The following is a 25,521-nucleotide window of genomic DNA, read 5'->3' on the forward strand; positions in this document are numbered from 1 at the left end:
AAGTGATTCTCCCACCTCAGCCTCTTGAGTAGCTGGGATTATAGACACACACCATCATGCTTGACTAATTTTTGTATTTTTGTAGAGACAAGGTTTCACTATGTTGGCCATGCTGGTCTTGAACTCCTGACCACAAGTGATCTGCCTGCCTCAGCCTCCCAAAGTGCTGGGATTACAGGTGTGAGCCACCACACCTGGCCTTTGAAGTTGTTTCTTCTACTTACTTAATTCTATTGCTGAGACTTTCCAGTGTATTTTGCATTTGTCTAAGTGTGTCCTTCATTTCCAGAAGTTGTGATTGTTTATTTATGCTGGCTGTTTCTCTGGAGATTTTTCTGTTCATATCCTGTAATATTTAAACAGTTTTTTTAAGTTGGTATTCACCTTTCTCTGGTGCCTCCTTGAGTAGCTTAATAATTGACCTTCTGAACTCTTTTTTCTGGCAATTTAGATTTTGTCTTGGTTTGGATTCATTGCTGGTGAGCTAGTGTGATTTTTGGTGGGGGGAATTAAAGAGCCTTGTTTTGTTATGTTACCAGAATTGTTTTTCTGGTTCCTTCTCATTTGGGTGGACCATGTCAGAGTGAAGATCTGGCACTTAAGGGCTACTGTTCAGATTCTTTTGTTTCACGGGGTGCTCCCTTGATGTGGGGCTCTCCTCCTTCCCCTAAGGATGGGGCTTTCTGAGTGCAAAACTGCAGTGATTGTCCATGTGTTTTTGTACGGCTATCTTTTGAAGTTCTTTTCTAGTTCAGACCATAGCCTAAAAACTATCCAGGTTGTTGTAGAACTTGCTGATCCAAGGTTGACTTTATTAGTCATATGAATAATCATAAAGATAATGTGAAATAAAGATCTTTATAATTGTGAAAATGCTTACTACTGTGTAAGTGTTTTTAAAACTTACTGTCTCATTTAGAACTTATAGTTAGTTATTTGGTCTGTATCCTTAATGATATTATTTTCTTTGGCAGTGATGTTGGGAATAACTGACACTAATACAATTATAGGTATTAACATAGAGTTATATTTGAGTTGCTGTCAAATACATTTTTCTTGCTATTTCCTCCTCTGGTGTTTAGATTATGTGTGTGTGTACATATTTATACATATGCACATACACATACACATATATGGGGCAACTAGCTACCATTTTAGGGGTTTAATGCTGAAATAAATGGTAGTATAAGGCCATGATAATGGTAAAGATCAACTGTTTATTTCTTTTACTGTCTATAAATTTAATTAGAATAATATGCTTAATTCAACTACAGAATTTTACTGCACAATAATTTCAGTGAACTTTTTGGATAAAGTTCAGGATAGTTTTTTTGTGACTTTATACTGTAGAAGTTCTATGAGACTACTTGCACTTGTACAACTAAATCCCTTCTCTTTGGAAAATTTAGTAATGAGATGGGTTTGTAAAGGATAATTTAATATTGGATGAATTTTTTTCTCTACCTCATTCCGTGTGGCTATCATTTATCATCTACTAGACTAGGTACTTTATATATATTGTCTCCTTTCATCCTTATAATAACAACCCAGCAAGGATGGCTTTACTAGCCTTATTTTACAAACTAGGTTAAGTAGTTTGCCTCAAGATCATAGAGTGCTAAGTGGTAAAGTTGGAATTTAAAGCTATGTCTGTCTGTGTTCTTTCACTGTACCACTCTGCCTCCTATCAAGGGATCAGGAGGGAGGGACATCAGATAAAAAGGGGGTAATGATAGTTAAGCTATGTAAGAAATAAAAGAAGTAAGTAAGTAAAATAAGTTCAGTAAACTTAAAAGATTTTCATCTTGATGAAAAATTCCTTTTATGGCAAAATTACTAATCTAGCTGAAAAACTTTTTCTACCATGAGGATTTACTTAGTGAAAGAGTAAAGGCTCTATTAAACCAAATAGTTTAGGAAAGATTTTTCTTAAGGCAGGTTAAACTGTGTCAGGTAGATATTGAGCACGAATAAAATACACTTGCTATTAAGACTAAACTGATCATCTTTTTCCTGGCTAGATGTTGATGATGGAGACACAGTGACAGATTTCATGGCCCAAGAGCGAGAAAGAGGCATTACTATTCAATCAGCTGCTGTTACATTTGATTGGAAAGGTTATAGAGTCAATCTAATTGATACACCAGGTATGGTACGATTCCAGTAACACAGAGATGCTGCGTCATTTGGAGTTTTTTTGTTTTTCTGGGGTTTTTGTTTTGCTTTTTATTGTGGTAAAAAAACATGTGTTGCAAAATTTACCATCTCAACCATTTTTAAGTGTACAGTTTAGTAGTGTTAAGTATAATCACATTGCTGTGAAACAGATGTCCAGAACTTTTTTATCTTGCAGAAATGAAACTATATTCATTGGACAACAATTCCCTTTTGCCCCCTCCCTCCACCCCTGCTAACCACTGTCTACTTTGTATACCTATGTATTTGACTAGCTTAGATGCCTTATGTAAGTGGAATCATACCGTATTTGTCCTCTTGTGATTGGCTTATCTCATTAGCATAAAGCCCTCAAATTTTCTCATATTGTAGCGTGTGACAATGTGCTACAATATTTTCTTTTTTATTCTGTGTAGTATTCCATTGTATGTGTATATCACATTTTGTTTATCCATTCATACATCAGTGGACATTTGGGTTGTTTCCACCTTTTGTCTACCAGTGCTGCTATGGAGGGTGTGCAAATAGCTCTGAGACTCTGCTTTCAATACCTTTATATATATACATATATATACACACACACACACCCCCCCCCCCCCAGGAGTGAGATGTGAGATTGCTGGATCATATGATGGTTTTGTTAAAAAGAAGGCATTATACATCTTATCTTTTTCTTAGGTCATGTGGACTTTACTTTGGAGGTTGAGCGGTGCCTAAGAGTGTTGGATGGTGCAGTGGCTGTATTTGATGCCTCTGCTGGTGTAGAGGTAAATAATATTGCCAAAGTAAAGGGAATTAGAACAGCATGATTTTTTAAAAAGTAGAATATATCAAATTTAGTTAACTGTAACCATCTATTTGGTAAGTTCACATAAATCAAATAATGTTAAAAGGAAATCAGAATTTATATTGAGATGTAATCTATATGTAATCTCAGATATTTCATAGTAAAAGGAGAAACAGGAAAGCTAGTGTCAAGAACTTTGAGAGATCAGAGATTCTACCTTACTTTTGAGCTAACAAGTTAGCCTGCCATAGTTTAATGGATTCTGGCAGAAGACACTGTGGTGTGAGATTGATTATACACTGTTATTTCTGTTTCTTTCTGGGTCACTTTATTTCCTAATAGTTCCATTTTTCTGTTGTTATAACTTTAGATAAATTTGACGTTTAATCATTCAAACAGATTGCATTACTTACAAGATTGAAATGTGCTTGAATAGGAAGTTGCTGAATTCATGAAGGAGAAGGCACTTGTTTTAAACAATGGATGAGCTTTTAGCTGGCAGGTGGAATGGTGGGAGTTTTTTGTTTTGATTTGCAATATGTTTTTGTTCTTTGAAAATTTATGATATTCACCCTCCACGCCTCACACACATACCTCATCATACACAAAAATTAATTTGGAGTGGATCACAGTGTTGTTATGTATACATAGCTTCTAGAAGAAAAATATCTTTACAGCCTTGGGGTAGGTAAAAATTTCTTAGAGGACATAAGAAGCATGAAACATAAATAACAAAAGTTGATTCCTGGAACTTTATCAAAATTACAGCTGTTCATTAAAACAAAAAAATTAAAAACACAAGGAATAGACTATGAGAAGATACTTGTAATGTTAGATAAACATATTATACAAATATTAAATTTCCTGAATGCAATAATAGTATTGGTTATATAAGAGAATATGATTGTTCTTGGGAAATAAATACTGAAGTATTTATAGTACGTATCTATAACCATGGATTTGTATCCAGACTATATGAAGAACTATAAATCAATAATAACCCAGAAGAAAATGGACAAAAAACTTGGACACTTCACAAAAGAACACATGTGAATGACTAGTAAGCACATGAAAGATGTATAATCTCATTAGTCCTCAGGAAAATGCAAATTAAAATCACAGATTCAATTTCACACCCAAAAGAATGCTTATAATTAAAAAGAGTGATAGCAAATGTTGGTGAGGATGTGGAGCAACTAGAAATCTTACACATTGTTGATAAGACTGCAAAATAGAGGCCAGGCATGGTGGCTCACACCTGTAATCCCAGCACTTTGGGAGGCTGAGGCAGGTGGGTTCGCTTGAGCCCAGGAATTAGAGACCAGCCTGAGCAACATGGCGAAACCCCATCTTTATAAAATACAAAAAAAATTAGCTGGGCCTGGTGGCGTGCACTTGTCATCCCAGCTACTCCAGAGGCTGAGATGGGAGAATTGCTTGAGCCCAGCAGGGAGGTTGGGGCTGCAGTGAGCCTTGATTGCACCACTGCATTCCAGCCTGGGCAACAGAGTGAGACCCTGTCTCAAAAAAAATTAAAAAGACTGCAAAATAATGCAACTACTTTGGAAGACTATTTGGAAGTTTCTTTATTTTATTTTATTTTATTTTATTTTATTTTGAGACAGGAGTCTCACTCTGTCGCCCAGGCTGGAATGCAGTGGTGCAGTCTTGGCTCACTGTAACCTCTGTCTCCCGGGTTCAAGCGATTCTTGTGCCTCAGCTTCCCGAGTATCTGGGACTACAGGCGTACACCACCACGCCTGGCTAATTTTTGTATTTTTAATAGAGACAGAGTTTCACCATGTTGGCCAGGCTGGTCTTGAACTTCTGACCTCAGGTGATCCACCTGCCTCAGCCTCCCACAGTGCTGGGATTACAGGCGTGAGCCACCGCACCTGGTGGATAGGAAAACCAACTGGTACGTATGTATAATTAAAAAGAACAGAAATACCTAACAATGTGGATGAATGTTAAAAACATGTTGAGCCAAAGAAGCCATGCTATTTTGTATGAGGTTCAAGAATAAGACACTGAAGCTATGGTGACAGAAATCAGGACAGGTTGCTTATAGGAGACAGGGATGAGAAAAATTTCAGGAGTAATAGAATGTTCTATGTTCTAAGTGGGGTAGTAGTTACAAACTACTACCCCACTTAGTACAACGTACTAAGTACAACGTACTTTTATCAAAACGCATTGAGTATACACTTAATATCTGTACTTTATTGTATATAAATTTTACCTAAAAAATAAACTGGCTGCTTTATAGTACACTCCTATATTTCTTTTACCTCAAAATAAGTGTCTGAAATAATTAAGGCAAAATTCCTATTTCATAGATCAGAAACCTGACATTAAATGAGTTCAGTGTCATATGACATTTACTAGGAAAAGTGAAGCCAAACAAAAAGTAGGTCTCCTGATTCTCAGTTAAGTTCACTTTCCATGATTCTCAGTACCTCCTGAGGTGTTAATTCTCTTTGTGTGGCCACCTAGTTCACCCAGAGTATTCTCAAGTGGTTTGAAGCACACTCCCCTTCACACTGCATCACGTTTCCGGCTGTGTTAACTTGATAGCTAAAGAGTGACCCTAAAAATATAAGTGCAGTTGCACTAATTCTCTGCTAGAATAGGGCCCAATTTATCTGACAGTAGATTTTTGGATCTCTTCATTCCAGGTCTAGTAACATAGTTACTTTTGTTCAGTATGTATTTTTTTCCTCATCTTTGCTTTAGGCCCAGACTCTCACAGTATGGAGGCAAGCTGATAAACACAATATACCTCGAATCTGTTTTTTAAACAAGATGGACAAAACTGGAGCAAGGTATTTGAAATGTGTTTCATTGGCTTATCAGGGTGAAACTACAATTTGAGCTTTTAATGAACTGTAACTTAAATTTAGGAATAGCTATTTTTTTTCCTATTGTATTATAGGGTATAAATATTCCATGGAATCCCAGTTTATTCCCATAAAAAAATTCAAAGCAGCTAATCCATAGGTTATATAACAATTTGGGACTAATAGCTGATAGATGGTGAATCATCCTGTTTCTAGTATAGAGAGACTGAATCATATTTCTGAGATCAAAGTGGCTTCTTGATGATTCCATTGATTCTCTTTAGAACTGTAGTATAGTCCCTATATTGCTGAAGGTATGGCGCTTCCCATCATCGCTAAAGATAGAGAATAGAGAACTGTTTCCTGCATTTGAAGGTGTTCTTCCATATTCTCTGATTTTCTTAGCTACTGGGTAAGATACTGTCAATAAAGAACTGGAAGAAGAGAATGTAGATGCTGTAAGACCTGCATGTAGGGGCAGAAGAGAGTTAATGCTGAGATGTATTGGTCATGGTCAGAGACTTACAGAGTGGTGGATGCATTGTCCTGGGAATGTAATTCAGATAATCAAGAATATTTGAAAGATTTGGAGAAAATGTGAAAGGGAGAGAATCAAGAATATTAAAAATTCTAGAACAAATGTGATAGGGAGAGATTGTGGCCTGTGATGGGAGAATGGCAAAAATGAAACATAAACTATACCTCCCCTAAAACTACACAGTAATTAATATGCTTTGTGTTTATCTCCCTCTCTATAGTAATTCTGAGGCTGTTTGTTTAAGGAACCTTGTCTTGATTAGTAATAGCCCAGCAACCTTTAAAATGTACTAGCCTCAAGTTCTGACCCTTTTCTGCTTGGAGTTCCTTGTGGTAGATGGAAGTACCTATTTATTGTCAGGCAGTGCCATTGGCAATGGGGAGGGATATGACTGGAAAATAGGCTGGTTCTGAAAAACAATGGGACCGGAATGACCTGCATGTAAATCAGCTTGTGTGCCAAAGATGGCATGTGTTCTATAGGTAGCCAGCTGCAGTGTTAGCATAGAAATGAATAGCATAGCATACGATGTGAAGAATGCCGAAGACTAGGCAGGCTCTTGGAAGAAAGCTGGTTGCCTTGTATGGTAGTAAACCTAGTTGTAGAAGAAAGAATCCTTGGCTTATCACCAATCTTGCATTGGAATCCCAACTGCACTTTATTATCCTTGTTACCTTGATCAATTCATTTAATGTTAATTGCAAAGTACAGTTATGCGAAGCTCACAATAATAATACCCTAAACAGCTCTGTGGCTGGATTAGGGTAATTACTGATACCTGAAATTGACATAAAAGTTTATTCCAGACATTTTCCTATGGAAAACTGTTAAATAGTGAGCGTTAAGGAGAATAAAGTGAGTTAAAATTTTAGAAAACATTCTTAAAACCTGAAAGAGTTTTTTTTCCTCTCTTGATACCTTTGGTAAAGAATTTTTAACCATGTTTTTAACTATAATTATTTTGCTTTCTACAGCTTTAAGTATGCAGTTGAAAGCATCAGAGAGAAGTTAAAGGCAAAGCCTTTGCTTTTACAGGTAAATTGGTTAATAGCATCAGCTTCTTCTCAGTTTCCTCATTAATTTATTTTGTGACAATATATACATTTCCAAAGCTATCTCATCATTTTTGAAGAAGTTGGGGTATAAATAGAAATAGCCACAGATTATAGTAATGGTGATAATAGACATTTTGGGGAAAATGGTACAATTAGAAAAGACTTGTCATCAGTGTAGTTTTCAGTGAGTGATCATGTAATAATGTTAATCTCACTCTGACTTACAGTTACCAATTGGTGAAGCCAAAACTTTCAAAGGAGTGGTGGATGTAGTAACGAAAGAAAAACTTCTTTGGAATTGCAATTCAAATGATGGAAAAGACTTTGAGAGAAAGCCCCTCTTGGAAATGAATGATCCTGAATTGCTGAAGGAAACAACTGAAGCAAGGAATGCCTTAATTGAACAAGTAAAGTATAATGAATGATAAAATGAACCCCAATGTGTGCACCACTTATCTTAAAATATAGTCATACTTTAGCATCTCTCGGGGATTGGTTGCAGGACCTCCTGTGGATACCAAAATCTGCAGATGCTCAAGTCCCTGATATAAAATGATGTAGTATTTGCATATAACCTATTCATGTCTTCCTGTATACTTTAAATCATTTCTAAATTACTTATAATACCTAATACAATGTAAATGCTATGTGCCATTTTTTGTTCATCTTTCTCTCCCACTAATCATCTACCTGTCCCCCAAATTATTATTTCAATATTTCTCTTTCATTTGCTTTTCGTTGAGATGGAGTCTTGCTCTGAGGCCTAGGCTGGAGTGCAGTGGCACGATCTCAGCTCACTGCAGCCTCTACCTCCCAGGTTCCAGTGATTCTCCTGCCTCAGCCTCCTGGGTAGCTGGGATTACAGGCACGCACCACCACTCCAAGCTAATTTTTTTATTTTTATTTTTTGGTAGAGATGGGGTTTCATCATGTTGACCAGGCTGGTCTCGAACCCCTGACCTCAGGTGATCGCCCACCTCAGCCTCCCAAAGTGCTAGGATTACCAGCGTGAGCCAATGCACCGGGCCTCATTTGCTTTTCTTTAGTTTACCATAAATCCTTAAAGAACTTAGGTTTACATGTTTTGAACTTTATATAAATGAGATGTTACTGTTTGTATTTTATGACATTGCTCAACATTGTTGGAACTTTATCCATGTTGCAAATATGTGTAGTTATAGTCTATTCATTTCAATCTTGTATATTGTTATAATATATGATTTTACCACACTTTATTGGGTATTCTCCTGTGGATGGGCTTTGAGGTTGTTTCTCTTTTTTGCTGTTACAAACAATGTGGCTATGAACATTTTTGTATCTACTTGTGCACATGGGCAATAGTTTCTTTAGGATTAAACTAACGAGTAGCATTGCTAGGTCAAAGGATATGCATGTCTTTTACTTTACTTTTCACCAGATGTCAAATTATTTAGAAAATTTTAAAACCGTCAATTTTATAGTTGGTATATAGCTCTGGGCCTCATCCAACTTCAAAATTATAATCTTCAAAATAGCAAGATTGTTAATATTTGTAATTTTATATTATATTGTTAGTATATACGGCAGTAAATAAAACATACCTTAATTTCTTGAATATTATGGTAGAGAAAAACGTTTGAATCAGAGCCCTTGATTTTTCACTTCTAAATTGAATTGGTCCAAATAAATTTATTCAGCATTAATTTTTTTTTCACTTATCTTTTGTACATAGTTTTTTTTTTTTAAGTATAGTCATGTACTTCATGATGACATTTTAGTCAACAACAGACCACATGAATGTTGACAGTGCCGTAAGATTATAATACTATATTTTTCCTGTACCTTTTCTATGTTGAGATACACAAATACTTACCATTGTGTTACAGTTGCCTGCAGTATTCAGTACAGTAACATGCTGTACGGATTTGTAGCCTAGGAGTAATAGGCCATAGCCTTGGTGTAAAAGCAGGCTATGCCGTCTAGGTTTATGTAAGTACACTCTATGATGTTGGTAGAATGACGAAATCACCTAACACCACATTTCTCAGAACTTATCCCTGTCACTAACTGATTCCTGACTGTATGTAGTAATCATTGCAACTTTATCATTAACATAATAATTGTTATTTTTGTTATTGAGTTAATGAGGGCCTACTGTGTGCTAGGTTAAGTGCTTTACATACACTTTTTAATTAAACCCTCACAAGAACCTTATATTGTCCCTATTTTACAGATGGGGAAACAGCAGCTCAAATGCTTAAATAAGTTGTCACACAGCTAATAAAGTGGCTGAGCTAGAATCTGAACCCAGGTTAATCTGTTTAGAGCTAAAGCTCTTACCCGCTTTGTTATACTGCTTTTTTAATTTGGGGAGCATAGAAGATATAAAAGTGGAATTGACGTTTATTAATAATTCATTCCTCTTTGAGTTTGTTTGTGTTGTTTTAATACAGAAGAGCTATAAGAATAAACTTAAGAAGGATCTTGTAATCTAGTTGAGGAGCCAACACACACTTGCCCATGTCTCATGGTCTTCTAGGATGTGATAGTATGTGACAGAAATCTCAGAAAGAATCTGAGACTGTCAGTAGCTAATAATATGCTAATTATAAGAAATACATAAGTATGTATAAAATTTACAGAATAAGACTACTTCACACCCATTAGGATGCCTACTGTCAAATACAGAAAATAGGTGTTGGCAAAGGTGTGGAGAATTATAACTTTGCGCACTGTTGGTAGGAATGTAAATGTTGCGGCCACTATGGAAAACAATATGGCGATTCCTCAAAAAATTAAATATGGAGTTACTATATTACCCAACAGTTCCACTTTTTGGGTATATACTCAAAAGAATTGAAAAGAGTCTCAAAGAGATATTTGCACACACATGTTCTTAGCAGCATTCTTGACAATAGCCAAAAGGTAGAAGCAACCCAAATCCATGGATCCAGAGTAACCAGATTCAGAGACAGAAAGTAGAATGGCAGTTGCCATGGGCTGGGGAAGGGCAGAGAGAATAGAGTGTTGTTTAATTAATGTGTATGGAGTTTGTTTTGCAAGTTGAAAAGAGTTCTGGAGATTTATTGTGCAATAATGTGAAAGTACTTTAACACTACTGAACTGTGCAAGAGTACAGTGGGCTGGGCCTGGTGGCTCATGCCTGTAATCCCAGCACTTTGGGAGGCTGAGGTGGGCAGATCACGAGGTCAGGAGTTCGAGACCAGCGTGACCAACATGGTGAAACCCTGTCTCTACTAAAAATACAAAAAAATTAGCTGGGCGTGGTGGCACGCGCCTGTAATCCTAGCTACTCAGGAGGCTGAAGCAGGAGAATCGCTTGAACCCAGGAAGCAGAGGTTGCAGTGAGCCGAGATCGCACCATTGCACTCCAGCCTAGGTGACAGAGCCAGACTCCGTATCAAAAAAAAAAAGAGTACAATGGTAAACTTTATGTTGTGTATATTTTGCCATAATTTAAAATTTTCCTTTAAATTAGTGGATAAGATCAGTGTGGAATAGAATCAACTTCCAATATTGAAGGTGCACAGTAATAATAGCTAATACTTATTATACACTAGTATATATTCTTAAAGCATAATTTGAATTGATTATTTAATCTTTATAACAGCCTCAAGAAGTAGATACTACTATCATCTTAGTGAGTTACTAAGGCAGAGAGGTGAAATAACTTGACCAAAATTTGAACAAGTGGGTAAGTGGTGGAGCCATTTCTAGGTAGTCTGATTCCAGAAGCTGAGCTTAACCATCACATATAATGCTTTCCAGAAGGATGGTTAGGTACATTTCTGCTAACCATGGTTAGGTACTTAATCCTGTTAACAGTGTGGTTTTTTTTTTTTTTTTTTACCAAGTTTGAACGTTTTGCTCCCTTGTACTGTTATATGCTTTTGAAGCTGTTTTATTAATTTGTCAGCTGAATGATCCCATTTCGTATAGTCGGATGGTTATGAAAAGAATGTGAAATAGACAATTGCATTTTTATTATTGAAATATTGCCTACGCCTCCCTTCCCTAACATAAATGTATTTCTTCAGTGCGGGATTACAGCAACATTAATTCTCTTAGTTTGACTGTCTTGGGAGATCTGGTGAACATTCAGAATATTAGAGGAAAACCAGATGAAACTTTTTTATAAACTAAAATCTCCAGATTTATCTAAGAAAGGCCAATCCATTGTATGTGCTATCATTGTAAGTTGCACATTTTCTTTGATTTCTTTTGAGCACACTGATAGCATTTAATTAAGATGCTTTATCAGGCTCTGGCTTTCTGTGAATTTAGGAAACTCCTAATAGTATCTTTAGTTTTCCATTTCTTTTCCTTTCAAAGAAAAACATTTTTCTTTATCTCTTTAGAAGAAGTGAAGAGTTGCTTGGCCTAGGTAAGGTAGCTGTCTTGAAATATTTGAATATTGTCTGTTTATGGTGTTTGGACAAATTAATAGTTAATGAAAGTAAATGCAAGTTATAGAACTCTAAAACCTTTCTCTATAGGTTGCAGATTTGGATGATGAATTTGCTGACTTGGTTTTAGAAGAATTTAGTGAGAATTTTGATTTGTTACCAGCTGAAAAGGTAAATTTTATTATTCAATGGCTTTCGCAAAATTTTACTAATTGGACGTAGTTTGATTTCTCTGCCTTTGATGTGTGTGCATTTTTTTTTATACTTTGCATATTATTAGAAAGTGGTAAGTTTAAAGTTAGGAGAACATTAAGTTAAAGTCACTACTAATACAATACTTAATGGCAGTGATTTATTACTTTCATATATACTTTACAAAATTAAAAATTGAATCTGTTTAACTTCTATTGAGTCCGCATCAGTTAACTACTCATTCTCTGTAGTCTTTTCATTCTGATAATTCCTCTGAGGATGTTTAGGGAAATCACAGAAAGTTTATATTAAAATTTACTGTTGTTTCAGGCTACTACAATTACCATTTTTCTGAGAACATTATTTTCTGAATCTTTTTAAATTTTTCATGGAAACTCATTACAGTTCTTTGTTTTTGTCTTTTGACATACAGTAAGCCAGAGAAGAGGCAATTAAAATATTGATAGTAACTGAATTATGACAGATTTCTTGAAGGAAACTCTGTTTTGTTCTGCCAGGGACTTTCCCCATGGAATTTGGCAAATTTACTGTTTATTTTTCTTTATGAAACGTAAGAGTTGCCAAGCAAAGTGTTTCTAAGTAATAATCTGTAAAATGAGCCAAAGATGAGCCTAGCAAATTCACTTAGTAGTCATTAAAAGAATTAAAAACACAAGAGCTGAAACATGTTTTTGAGCCACTCAGAATGAAAAAAAGTATTTTTTCTTTTGAATGAAATGTCAATTTTGAAACTGTTCATTTTTGAGTGTTTAAATGTGATATTTATTGTACCCTATCTTCACATAACATGATTTATGTTTTCAAAGAGCTCACAATCTAAAGTAGAATTGACCCACCAATAATAGCTTGCAAACACACTCAAGCTTTTCTTGTTTTTTTGAAATCTTTCTAAAAATTTTCCTACTTGGATTTCTCATTTTTCCCTTGGATTTTGTTTAATATGGATTTAATTTATTTGAAGAATGGTAACTCAGATTTACATATTTTATTTATGATCAGTTCCTCTGTTAGACTATCAAGGTTAAATCACAAGTATATTCATTTATTCAAGAAATATTTTTAAGCACCTGTTTTAACCACTTTTCTTGTTGCTGGGGATTTAGCAGTATTTCCAGGGGTAATGTTTATATGGATTTTACATTCTAGCGAATAGGAGACAGATAAACTAATAAATATCTAACATCCAGATAGTGATGAGTGTTAAAAACTAAGCCAACAAAATGATGAAGGTGCGATGAGGAGTGCTGGTTACATGGCTGGTTAGAGAAAACCTCTAATTTTGAGCTTCTGGCCAAGACCAGTACACAAAATAAATGCTCATTTGTATCTCTGCTCTGTAGCTACAGACTGCAATACATAGAGTGACACTAGCTCAGACAGCAGTGCCTGTGCTTTGTGGAAGTGCCCTGAAAAACAAAGGGATACAGCCCTTGTTAGATGCTGTTACTATGTACTTACCTTCACCTGAAGAGTGTAACTATGAATTTCTGTAAGTATGCAATCACATATATTAAAATTCTATAGCTTTGAAGAAACAAGTAGGCAAATACTTTTATGAAAAGTAGTTAAATCACCATTTTTGAATAATAGTGGTGAGTGTTATTGCAAATGATGTAATAAGGAATCATAGTAATTTTTGCTTGAAAGGAACATTTTTCATCTCTTGTAAAAAGAGATGTCTTACACATAGAGCTAAGAGGTATGTCTTTTCACTGTGTAAAAGTGTAAGTGTTGACCCTGCCATCTTAGTCTTAGAAAAGTGATATCCTGGGGATGTTTGTTAAATATTCTATAGTTATATTCATCTGGATTTCAGGATTTTTCATAAGCTCAAAATATTTTGTGGCTATAAAGAAAGGTCATTGTTTTACTCCTATTGTCACTAAAAGCTTTGTACTTAAGTAATAAGTCCTTTAAAATCTGAGTAAGCAATGTGTAAAATGGCAGAGAAATGGACTTTAATTATCTTAATCCTGACATTAATAACTTTTCATATCTCTAAATTGGAGAGGCATGATGGTGAAGAGCACAGGCTTTGTACTATTGGATTTAAATCCTAGCTTTTCCAAGTTCCTTAACATCTCATCTATAAAATGCAAAGAATAGGACCTATCTCATGGTGTTCTTATAAGAATTAAATGATTAGTAAAGCACAAAGAACAGTGCCTGGTATAGTAAGCTCTATATTAGTATGTATTAAAGTTAAAAATTGGAGGGAATGGGAATAAGATTGGAGAAGTTCTGTCATAGAAGTGTTTAAACTACTTTAAGTCAGGAATTCCTTTGAAACTAATGAAAATATGGAGCTCTCCTTAGATGCGCAAAATTTGGCAATTGCAGGAGAACTCAATTCTAAAACTTACCAGTGATTACCAGTTTAAGAACATCATTCTGTTAAGAGTGTTGGTTATGTGAACAATTTCAAGTTTATAGTATAGATTTTTATGGTTATGTAGTGAACAGAAAGTGGAAGGAGAGCGTAAAAGCAGTAATTGGAAAGTACCTATTTATTTACCCTGTGCAGATTTCTTGATAAGTGGTGTGATATTCCCAGGTATAGCCTTCATGGAGAGAGCTCTTGGCAATGAAATTATTCACAAATAGAAGTAATATTTGGAAGAGAATCTGTTATTTTTAGTTTTGAGGAATTAATGGTAAGATCTCCATTGAGTAATTTAGTCAATGGAAGAAGAGAGTTACGTAACAAAGACATTATTTAGTGGCTCTAAGTAGCTCTACTAGAAGATAAAATAGATCTTTGGGGACATTAAGGTTAAGTTTCTGCAGTTATGGGAAGTGTATTTTATAGGCCTTTTTGGAATGTTTATTTTATAGGCAGTGGTATAAGGATGACTTATGTGCATTGGCATTTAAAGTTCTCCATGACAAGCAGCGAGGACCACTGGTTTTTATGCGCATTTACTCAGGCACTATAAAACCCCAGTTGGCCATTCATAATATTAATGGAAACTGCACGTAAGTAGAAGCTTAGATTATTTTATAAAACTGTATGCACTTCTTTAAAAATACTTTTACTAACATAAAATCGTGATTTTACAGGGAGAGAATAAGTCGTCTGCTTTTGCCGTTTGCTGACCAACATGTAGAAATCCCTTCATTGACTGCTGGTAACATTGCTTTGACTGTTGGGCTTAAACATGTAAGTGACCAAATGATTTCTCTAGGAAATAACAGCTTAAATATTTAATTACAAGTAAGCAACTTGTAATATCAAAAACCCATAAACAATCCAAATGTCCATCAATAGTAGAATAAAGAATATTGTGGCATATTTGTCAACATGGCTGAATCTCATACATTTACTAGGAAGAAAAGTAAATTACGGAAGACCACAGACAGGATGGATTGTATTCATATAAAGTTCAAATCCAAGTAAAATAACATACTGTTTATGGATATATATGTATATACATATATGTGTGTTTTAAGTTTATATAAAATATTGTTTTGTTCCCATTGGGTTTATTCCTATCTTGAGCATTGCAAAAAATTTAACCTAGACTTATAACTGATCAGGTTATAATGTTTTGTTAGTAAAGCCTCCATGAGAGCAAGGATTTTTGTCTTTTTTGTTCAATGCTCTACAGTCCATAGATCAGTGCTTGCATATAGTAGACACTCCATTGATAATTGTATCTATGGAGGATGTATCTATTGTAGGATGAATCGATGAAAATACTTGATGTTGTATTTATTTTTCATGGGTTAAAACTAAGGATATTTCATTTATATGGATTAAATCAAATATTTTCTCATTGACCTTTATGTAGTAAACATTGTTATTTTAAACATTTTAACTCTTCATGACTAGTTTCAAGTTTGAAGATCCTTCAGTAGAAAATTCCTATAGGCTGGTCACTGGACTTCTGGCATTGGAATGTCCCCTCTATCTCCCTGAAGGCAGGAGCTCCTTGTATGTATTTGAAGAAGCTCTACAAATACATTGGGACTATTGCTTCAGTAGGATTGTTTTTACAGAGAAGGAAACTGGCACAGAACTTCACAATATAAAAGTTTAGAAGTGAAATTACAGTTTTTAAAAGATAACTGGGCTCTACATGGAAGCCAGCAATCTGCACAGTTAAGGGTATTCTGGTTAATTATATATTTTAGTTAATAGGAGATTTTCTGTAAAAAAGGAATAAATTCTTATGGGTGGTAGAACACTCTAATGGACTTCTCCCTAACCTGTCTTGTCATGATTGAAAATTTAGGAAGGTACATTTGTTTTGCCAAATGATTTTGGATGTGTATGTGTGTGTGTTTTATTGTTTGTTAGAATTTATTACAATAGTATTTTGGATAGAATTCTTATGCAAGTTAAATTAGCTTTACTTATGCAAAGTTATTAATGAGCTTTTTGAATTTTATTTCTCTTTTAAGTTCTGATGAAAAGAAAGGGCCACAAAAAAGTTTTCTTATATTGTGGTTCTTGGTGGAAGATGAGCACTTGCTAAATGCCACTTTTGTTCCAAGTCATCTTGTTTGCTTGCAGACTGCCACTGGAGACACCATTGTCTCATCCAAGTCCAGCGCATTAGCTGCAGCTCGTAGAGCCAAACGGGAGGGAGAAAAGAAGCACAGACAAAACAATGAAGCAGAGAGACTTTTATTGGCTGGAGTGGAGATTCCAGAACCTGTTTTCTTCTGTACCATAGAACCCCCATCACTGTCTAAGCAGCCAGGTATAAATGGTCTTAGTGTGTCAACTAATTAGTGTGCTGATAATTTATATAAAATAGTTGCAATATACCCTCAAGAGATTTCTTATATGATTGAGGTAAATTTTATCTGAATATATTGGTAAACATTTCTTGTGGTTGGTCTTGTTTTTTATTTAAGATGTTTTGATGTTTACAAATGCCTTCATTTTTTTCTCTTCTTATTTCTTGGCCATTCTTCTCATATTCTTCCTTACTCTTGTAGTGCTATCTATGGGATTCTAAGTAATTGGCCTTAGAACTGCCCTTCTAGTATATTAGATTAGACAGTAACTGATTCATAACCGATTCAGTTTGTCATCATCATGTATAAAATGCTGTTTTACCTTGTTTTCTACCTCAACCTCTAGAACTCAGTGAAGATATTTATATACTGTGGATAATCTTGTTTGACCTTTTGTTAGTAACTTTGTTCTTTAGCATTTTAGCTCAGATTTTTTTCAGTGGCTTCTCATTACTTCTAGCACACACCCAAACTCTTTAGTGTGGTATGTAAAACCCATGATTCCAATTATAATTTCCAATTAGATTTGGTTACATATAGCAGAAAACCCCCAAATAACAATTGCTTTAATAGGACAAAAATTTATTTCTCTCTATCTCCTAACAGAAGCCTTGAATTGGTAGTCAGGGATTAGAGTGGCTCCACAATGTTATCAGGGATCCAGGCTCTAATCTTTTTGTCCTGCCTGAGTGCATAGCTCCTGGAGCCTTGGGCATCACCTTGGAGTTCCTGACAACAGAAAGGAGTAAGGGGAAGGAAGAAGATATACCCCTTTTCTCTTAAGATTTCTTCTATGTCATTGGCCAGCACTGAGACATATGGCAGCCTGTTGCAAGGAAGTCTGGTAAAAGCAGCCTTTTAAGTAGGCAGCAGCAGAGTAGAGTGGAAGGCTGCTAGTAGTCTCTGCCACAGCCTTCTTGCCTGGCTTCATTTCTTGAAACTTCCACCTTCATTTTGACCCTCTTCTTTAACCCAAATTAGAATAAAACTATAGTACCTAGCCACACCTTATGCTCCCACAGTAAAATAATTGTGATTTCCTGAAGGTACCGCGCTCTTTTTTGCATCGCTATTTCATTTCTTCTGTTCTCTCTTGCATTATAATAGTAGCCCATGAACTTAACCTGCCTGGAAAATGTTTACCCTTTCTTTAGGTCTCACCTCAAGCATCACACTTTATGAGGCTCTCACTGAATTCCTATATTAGACTGTTTGTTTAAGGACAGACCTTCTGGTTCTAGAAGTGGCATTAGAAGCCCTCTTTCCTTTGAAAACAAGTTGGACTCACAGATTATGGGAGAACAAAAGCAATCTCTATTGCCTCCCCTTGTCTTCCTGAGGACCCTGTAGGGAGAAAGAAGGAAGATCCCTAGTCCAGTAGAGGTTACAGTTGCTCACCTCCCCAAATGGAGTTCACATGAAAGAAATCTGAATATAGATGTAAGACAGCCCCCAGTACTGAAGGAAACTGAAACTGAGTCTTTTTGTGTCCACTTGCTGAAGGAATAGCATTCAAGTTAAAATGGGCCTAACAGCAATTTTTCTGTTACTTTAAATGCCTTGAGGACAGTTAGGTATAATTTTTATTCTAGTGGAAAAGGATCAGGTGATGATGCATCTGGCTGCCTAAGTATATCAAAGTTAACCAAGCTGGTTGTATCAGGAGTGGCCAGGCACTTAAGAGCAGGGGCTGCCCAAACAAAGTAACCCATGGATTCTTTGAAATATATTTGAGAGTCATTTTATATTTCAGATGCAGCATGAGCACCTAAATTCAAATTGTGGGCTTGCAGTTAAATTGCACCAGCCAGTTTTGCATCTAAGAACTCAAGCCTTTAACTACTTTAGGAGAAAAAGTTTGGTATCCAAAGTCTCATTAGTGGGCATTAGCTCAGGGGTCCTAAGCCCCCAAGAGGAAGGGATTTACCAAAGCTCCCTTACTTAGACTTCTTTCAAGCAGATCTACATGTTTCTTTTTTGTGCTTTTATTGTACTTACCCCATGGTCCAGTTATAACCCTCGATACCTGTTACAATGCTAACATCACAAATATTTTAAAATAATTTATTTTACAGTAAAAGTTATTTTTATTCCAAAAGTCACTTAGTGTCATACGCATGTACTCTGTTTATCTGTATGTGCTTAAAATAAAATATTATCTACAATAATGCCTCTTAACCTTGAATGTGCATACACATCTCTTGGGATTCTTGTTAAAATGTAGACTCGGACTCAGTAGGTCCAGAACCTAAGATTCCGCATTTCTGTCAGACTCCAGGCATTACCAGTGTTGCTGGTCCTTGGAGCCCACTTTGGGATGTCAGGGGTCTAGAACAGTATTGTCCAGTAGAAATATAATGTGACCTACATATGTAATATAAAATTTTCTTATAGCCACATCAAACTGGTGAAATAAATTTTCATAATATATCAAAATATTATTTCAATATATCAATATTAAAATTACTAATATTTACAATATTAAAATTATTAATATTACTGAGATATTTTACATTCTTTTTTTCACAGTAAGTCTCGGAAACCTGGTGTTTATTTTACATTTACAGCATCTGGCAGTTCATAACATTAATACCCCCAAATGGCTGTGGTTACCATTTGGATAGTGTGGGTCTAAAAGGCCTGGTTTGTATACCTAAGATACTTTGAATGTGTGACTGATAAGGTTAGCTCATTAATCCAGTGCTCAGCTCTTTTCTTTAGCTACACTTTGTCTGTGGAACTTCTAACATACTTCTTTTATAAAAAGAGGGAGAGTATACTTATCAGTTAATTGAGTGTATTAAAATATCACTTTAGATGGCATACTTAATGCCATCTAAAATATACATTATTTTCTCAATGGTTGTGATAATTCATCATAGAGTTATACTAGTACCTGTTTATTCATGATGTAATTTTAGCCTCCTTTTGGCACTTCATTATTGCCAGTTTTTCTGAAGGCATTTTACTTTTTTGTCAGCTCCTAAATTGATATTTGGAAAATAAAATCAGATGATGTTACTGTTCCTCTTAAAACCTTTCAGTGGCTTCGCAGTGCAAACCCAAACTTTTCACCATGGCCTACAAGACCTTACATGATATGATCCCTGCCACACATCTCCTTCCTCATCTGATGCTATTCTTCCTTTTGCCCACTGATCTCTAGCTGCTAGTCTTCTTGCTCTTTTTCCCAACAGCAGATTGTTCCTTGTATAGCCATTCCCTCTATCTGGGATTCCTTTTCTTCAGGATTTTGCTTATAGTTTGTTCATTTCTGTCTTTACTTAAGTCATCCTGGAGAGGCCTTCCTAGACCACTCAATCTCAAGTAGCCTCCCATTATTATTATTATATCAGCTTGTTTTTGTCTCTGCAGTATGTATGGCTGTTTGAAATTGTCTTTTTTTTTTTTTTTTCTTTTTTTGTAAAGACGGGGTTTCGCCATGTTGCCCAGGCTGGTCGCAAACTCCTGGGCTCAAGCGATCATTCTGTCTTGGCTTCCCAAAGTGCTGGGATTACAGACGTGAGTCACCACACCTGGTCAAAATTTCTTTTTCAAAATTTGTTTGCTTATCCATCTGTTTTACCCACTAGAACATATAATAAATTATTTAAAAAATGAAATGTAAAGATAACAGTTGTTTATCCCATAGATTTGGAACATGCGTTGAAATGTCTTCAGCGTGAAGATCCCAGTTTGAAAGTGAGGCTAGATCCTGACTCTGGACAAGTAGGTATATTATTGCTAAACTCCAGAAGCCTTTCTATAAGAGTGTGTGTGTGTGTGTGTGTGTGTGTGTGTGTGTGTGTCTAAAACATTAAGTCTGTGTCCTGAAAGAAAAACCTTTCTTTTTTAATTCTCTCATAATACAAATTTCTGCTTTTATGTTGACTATCAAGCTAAATAAGCAAATTTTCCTTATATAATTACACTTCACATTTATAAACTATTTCCCAACATTTTTTACCATTCCTGAAGACAGCTTTTTGTGAAATTTTGAAATAAGGTTTAATCAAGGCAAAGCCTTGAGCCTTTTACGCTAAGGCTTATAAAAGAAGCATACTAGAAGGAGGATTGGAAGGTGCTTTTGAAGACAGTAAAACACCTAAAATGGGAGAGAAGTGATAGACTACAGTGTAACACTGTGAGAGGAAGTGGAGTTTTAAAGTAGGTGCAGAACTGTGCTGTATAATATAGCACAGTAGAACAGATGTTTTGATTCATCAAGAAATGATTAAATTACATTCTGCATCCTCTTTTTAGGAGGACAGGGTAATGTTTACATAAGATTTTAGAAGGAGTTTCTTAAAAAGGTTATAAATTTATCTTTAAAAAGGATAAACTGATTTAGTTAACCTGGAAAAGCATGGAGTACTTTGTTTTCCCAAAATGCCAGCCAAATGAGGTAGTAATTTAGTTTAATTGATACTGAAGAGTATGATAACAGTAATTAAAACAGAAATGTTTTATTTTAAAAAACCTATTATTTAAATAATTGAAATGTAATCCCAGCACTTTGGGAGGATTGCTTGAGCCCAGGAGTTCAAGACCAGCCTGGGCAACATAAGGAAACCCTGTCTCTACAAAAAAAAAAAAAAAAAAAAAAAATTAAAAATTAGCCAGGCGTGATGGCATACACCTGTGGTCCCAGCGACTCAGGATGCTGAGGTGGGAAGGTTGCTTAAACCTGGGAGGTCAAGGCCACAGTGAGCTGTGATCATACCACTGCACTCTAGTCTGGGTGACAGAGCGAGACCCTGTCTCGAAAAAAATAAATAAAAATAATGAAATAAAATAAAAACTGGCACTACGTTTAAAAAAAAAAAAAGCAAATAATACACAAATCTACCAAGTAAATAATTAAGTCCCTTTCTCTGTTCCTCCATCTCATTCTGCAGAGTAACCACTGAAAACTTGGTGAATAGCCTTTCACACTTTTCACCCAAACATATGTTCTTCTGTTGTGCTGTTATGCAGCAGCATAATATAGTTTTGCAAGTATATATGTACAGATACCTATAAACAAGTCATTTTATTTGTATTATTTTACAACTATTTTCCCCAAATAGTTCACTTTTTAACTTAAAGTATAGCAGTCCTATACCAAGTGATTTTTTTTTAAATTTGTGATTACAGTTTTATTACAGCAAAAGGATTTAAATTAGGATCAGCCAAAGAGACACTTAGAGCAAAGTCTGGGAGGGTTTTAAACATTTGCAATGCTTCCTTTATCCTCAGGGACATGTTACCCTCTTGGCAGAGTATTGCCAACCAGGGAAGCTCACCCGAGCCTTTGGTGGCCAGAATTATTATTGGGGCTTGATCATACTGTCCATGTAGTTGACCTTTAGTCTCCAGTCCCTTCCATAGATTCAAGCTAATACGCTAATACCTTTAGTCTTCATTGGTTCAAAAAAGATAAAAGTCAGTTTCTCCCTCATATGAAGGTTCAAGCTAGTCTGAAGGTTTTGACTGCTTACAAAGCTGTAAAGTGCCCTGGATGATTGGGAAATGCCCATGTTGTTGGGAAAGGTTTTTTACAAAGGTTATTCCCCCCATTTACAAGGTATAGCCCTCATTCTGATGTGTCATGACAGTTGCCTACATTTTCGTTAAGAAAGGGGCTTTGGCCGGGTGCGGTGGCTCACGCCTGTAATCCCACCTCTTTGGGAGGCCGACGCGGGTGGATTACCTGAGGTCAGGAGTTCGAGACCAGCCTGACCAACATGGAGAAACCCCATCTCTACTAAAAATACAAAATTAGCCAGGTGTGGTAGCACATGCCTGTAATCCCAGCTGCTTGGGAGGCTGAGGCAGGAGAATCATTCGAACCTGGGAGGTGGAGGTTGCGGTGAGCCGAGATCATGCCATTGCACTCCAGCCTGGGCAACAAGAGTGAAACTCCATCTCAAAAATAAATAAATAAATAAAAAATAAAAGGGGCTTTACCCTCCTCTTATAGGCACCACCCAGAAGCTGTCCACATCAATTATATTCATCTTCCATTGGCCAGAAATTTGGCTTTGCGGTTGGGAAGTGTTGGTATCTAGCTAAGTGTTGGCATCATTAGTCTTAGCCAGATGCTACTTGTCCAGCAGATAATTCAACTATCAAAGAAGAAGGAGAGAATGGCCAGGTAATTCATTGTTTATTGATTCATTATTCCAGTCAGAAAAGTCAAAAGCAATGTTTTGATGTAAAAGCCCCCGGCCAAAAAGAATTACAAAGGAAACTGTAATTAATTAAAAATAAGTATGTATTAACATCATACTTTTATATAGTATTCTGCAATAAATATAATTTACCCTTAATCTTTTATTTCATTCCTCTGGTAACCAGACTGTTCTGTGTGGTATGGGGGAGTTACATATAGAGATTATTCATGATCGAATCAAGAGGGAATATGGACTGGAGACCTATCTCGGGCCTCTCCAGGTGGCATATCGAGAGACCATCCTAAACTCAGTTCGTGCCACAGGTAAAAAGTAAAACATTTAGGATTTGCTTTTTCTCTCTTTCTGTCTTTCTTTCTCTATTTAGTTGCTGAAAGCAGTGTTCATAGTCACTAATGTCTTCTATCAGAGGAGACAGTTTTTATGTGTGTGGGTTTTTTTTGCTTTTTTAGGATTTTGTTTTGAATACAGAAAGCCCTATTTCATTATCAGCCATAACATCTCCTGGATGACCACTCATCAACCAAGTGTCCTTTTCAGTGGTCATGGAATAGAGTAAGCCACTGAAATCGATGGCTTGTCCCAGTCCTCACTATCAGAACTAGTCTAAGAATTTGAAGTCAATGTGTTATTTTTACTCTATAAAGTAAAAGTAGAAAGTCAGTTTCAGTACTTAATAAATATGATTATTCTATGCTGATAGTAATCTTGAGAAACTATAGTTTTTATACTTCTATTCCCAAATGTAAAAACTCACAATTTTTCTACATATGATTTTAATTTGGTTCCCTTAAGCCAAAAAACATGACAACAATTATTGCTACTCACCCCCAAGAAGAAAGTGTGGAAAGGTTTGTGGGAAATTGTTTAAAAAAAAAAAAAAGACGTTTAGGATAACCAGGTACTTTCAAGTTCCTCATTAGTTTGTGAGAAGTCCTGATGGTTACATTTCACTGAAACTTTAAAAATTAAGCAGAATACAGGAGCAAATAGCATGAGGTGTTCTCTTTCTGGACTGTTTATCTGGAAAAACTAAAAATGCTAGAGAACTCAAAATAACAACTTTTAATGTCTGAGCTGACTAGAATGTGATAGAATTTTCCAGAAGTCAAAAAGGAAGCAGGAGTAGTAATCTGGGAAAATAAGTCAGCACTATAGGCTATAGTTATTCTGGAAGAATCTGTAATTGTCTCTAACCTAGTGCTTGAGAGCCATATCCTCATGGAAAGAATTAACTAGGAAAAGTCCTTTCCACAAAAGCAGAGGGCAAGGAAACTTGCTTGTCTGGCTGTATGGTAAGGGAACAAGATTTCTGAGAATTTGTAATCATAGGCTTCTGATACAGGTCTTTAGCCTAAGTTCATAGAACCAGTGTGCCCTGAAAAACTCCAGACCAAGAAGAACTTAGTTCTTTAGTGTAAAGTGCTCATGGCTTGGTAGTATCCCAAGGAACCTGGAAAAAAGGGCTTCTCCAAAGATATCATCAACCCAGGCCTCAGATGCCACACATGGCCAGGCCTGGTGGCTCACGCCTGTAATCCCAGCACTTTGGGAAGCTGAGGTGGGCAGATCACGAAGTCTGGAGTTCGAGACCAGCCTGGCCAATATGGTGACCCCGTTTCTACTAAAAATACAAAAACTAGCTGGGAATGGTGGCGAGTGCCTATAATCCCAGCTACTCAGGAGGATGAGGCAGGAGAATTGCTTGAATCCCAGAGGCGAAGTTGCAGTGAGCTGAGATCGTGCCATTACACTCCAACCCAGGCAACAGAGTGAGACGCCATCTCAAAAAAAAAAAAAAACCCCACACATAAAAGAATATTAACTCATAATAAAATTAAATCAGAAAACCATGAGAAAAAGCACAACGAGCAAAAAGGCAATAGAAACAATAGGTAGTCATACCAGCAAAGGCTTCAGTTATTGGAATTATGAGATGTAGAATATAAAATACTATCTTTGAAGAAATAAGAGAGGCGATAGAAAGTACAGTTGACCCTTGAACAACATGGGTTTAAAGTATGTATGCAGGTACACTTACACATGGATTATTGTCCTGCCTTTGCCATCCCTCAGACAGCAAGCCAAACCCCTCCTTTTCTTACTCCTCAGGCTATTCAGTGCAAAGATGACGAGGATAAAGACCTTTATGATGTTCTACTTTTACTTAATAAATAGTAAATATATTTTCTCTTATGATTTTCTTGGTAACTTTTTTTTCTAGTTTATTGTAAAAATACAATATAAAATACATGTAACGTGTTAATTGACTGTTTATTTGTTGGTAAGTCTTCCTGTTAACAGTATTCTATAGTAGTTAAGTTTCAGGGGAGTCAAAATTTAGGCATGTATTTTTTACTGCATGGGGGTTTAGCACGCCTAGCCCCCACATTATTCAAGGGCCACTTGTGTTAGTAAGGAACAAGAAACTATCAAAAATAGGTGCGATGGGCATGATCTCACATATGTGGAACTTTTAAGTCTAACTTGTAGAAGAGTAGAATGATGGCTACCAGAGGCTGAGGATTGGAAAGCTGGGGAAAGGAGAGATGTTGATGAAGTGGGGTACGGAGTTTCAGCTGGACAGG

The 25,521-nt window shown here is 36.0% G+C and overlaps 1 protein-coding gene across 7 annotated transcripts in view; it reads left to right on the forward strand.

Moving 5' to 3' along the window:
* The window catches only part of GFM2 (GTP dependent ribosome recycling factor mitochondrial 2), a 45,923-nt gene that overhangs the window by 13,627 nt on the left and 6,775 nt on the right, over positions 1-25,521 (forward strand). For 3 of the 7 annotated variants that reach the window (XM_001150063.6, XM_063810363.1, XM_009449018.2), the window contains 12 exons: positions 2,022-2,147; positions 2,854-2,942; positions 5,699-5,787; positions 7,315-7,375; positions 7,623-7,802; positions 11,892-11,972; positions 13,355-13,503; positions 14,850-14,990; positions 15,075-15,174; positions 16,531-16,720; positions 20,413-20,489; positions 23,100-23,238. In XM_001150063.6, the coding sequence (XP_001150063.1) occupies positions 2,022-2,147; positions 2,854-2,942; positions 5,699-5,787; positions 7,315-7,375; positions 7,623-7,802; positions 11,892-11,972; positions 13,355-13,503; positions 14,850-14,990; positions 15,075-15,174; positions 16,531-16,720; positions 20,413-20,489; positions 23,100-23,238 (1,422 nt within the window). The remainder of the gene's footprint in view (positions 1-2,021; positions 2,148-2,853; positions 2,943-5,698; positions 5,788-7,314; positions 7,376-7,622; positions 7,803-11,891; positions 11,973-13,354; positions 13,504-14,849; positions 14,991-15,074; positions 15,175-16,530; positions 16,721-20,412; positions 20,490-23,099; positions 23,239-25,521) is intronic. The other 4 variants (XM_001149998.6, XM_054685046.2, XM_063810364.1 and 1 more) reach the window with 4 other exon arrangements.

The sequence above is a fragment of the Pan troglodytes genome, chromosome 4, assembly GCF_028858775.2.
Source record: "Pan troglodytes isolate AG18354 chromosome 4, NHGRI_mPanTro3-v2.0_pri, whole genome shotgun sequence".
Taxonomy (NCBI): Eukaryota; Metazoa; Chordata; class Mammalia; order Primates; family Hominidae; genus Pan; species Pan troglodytes.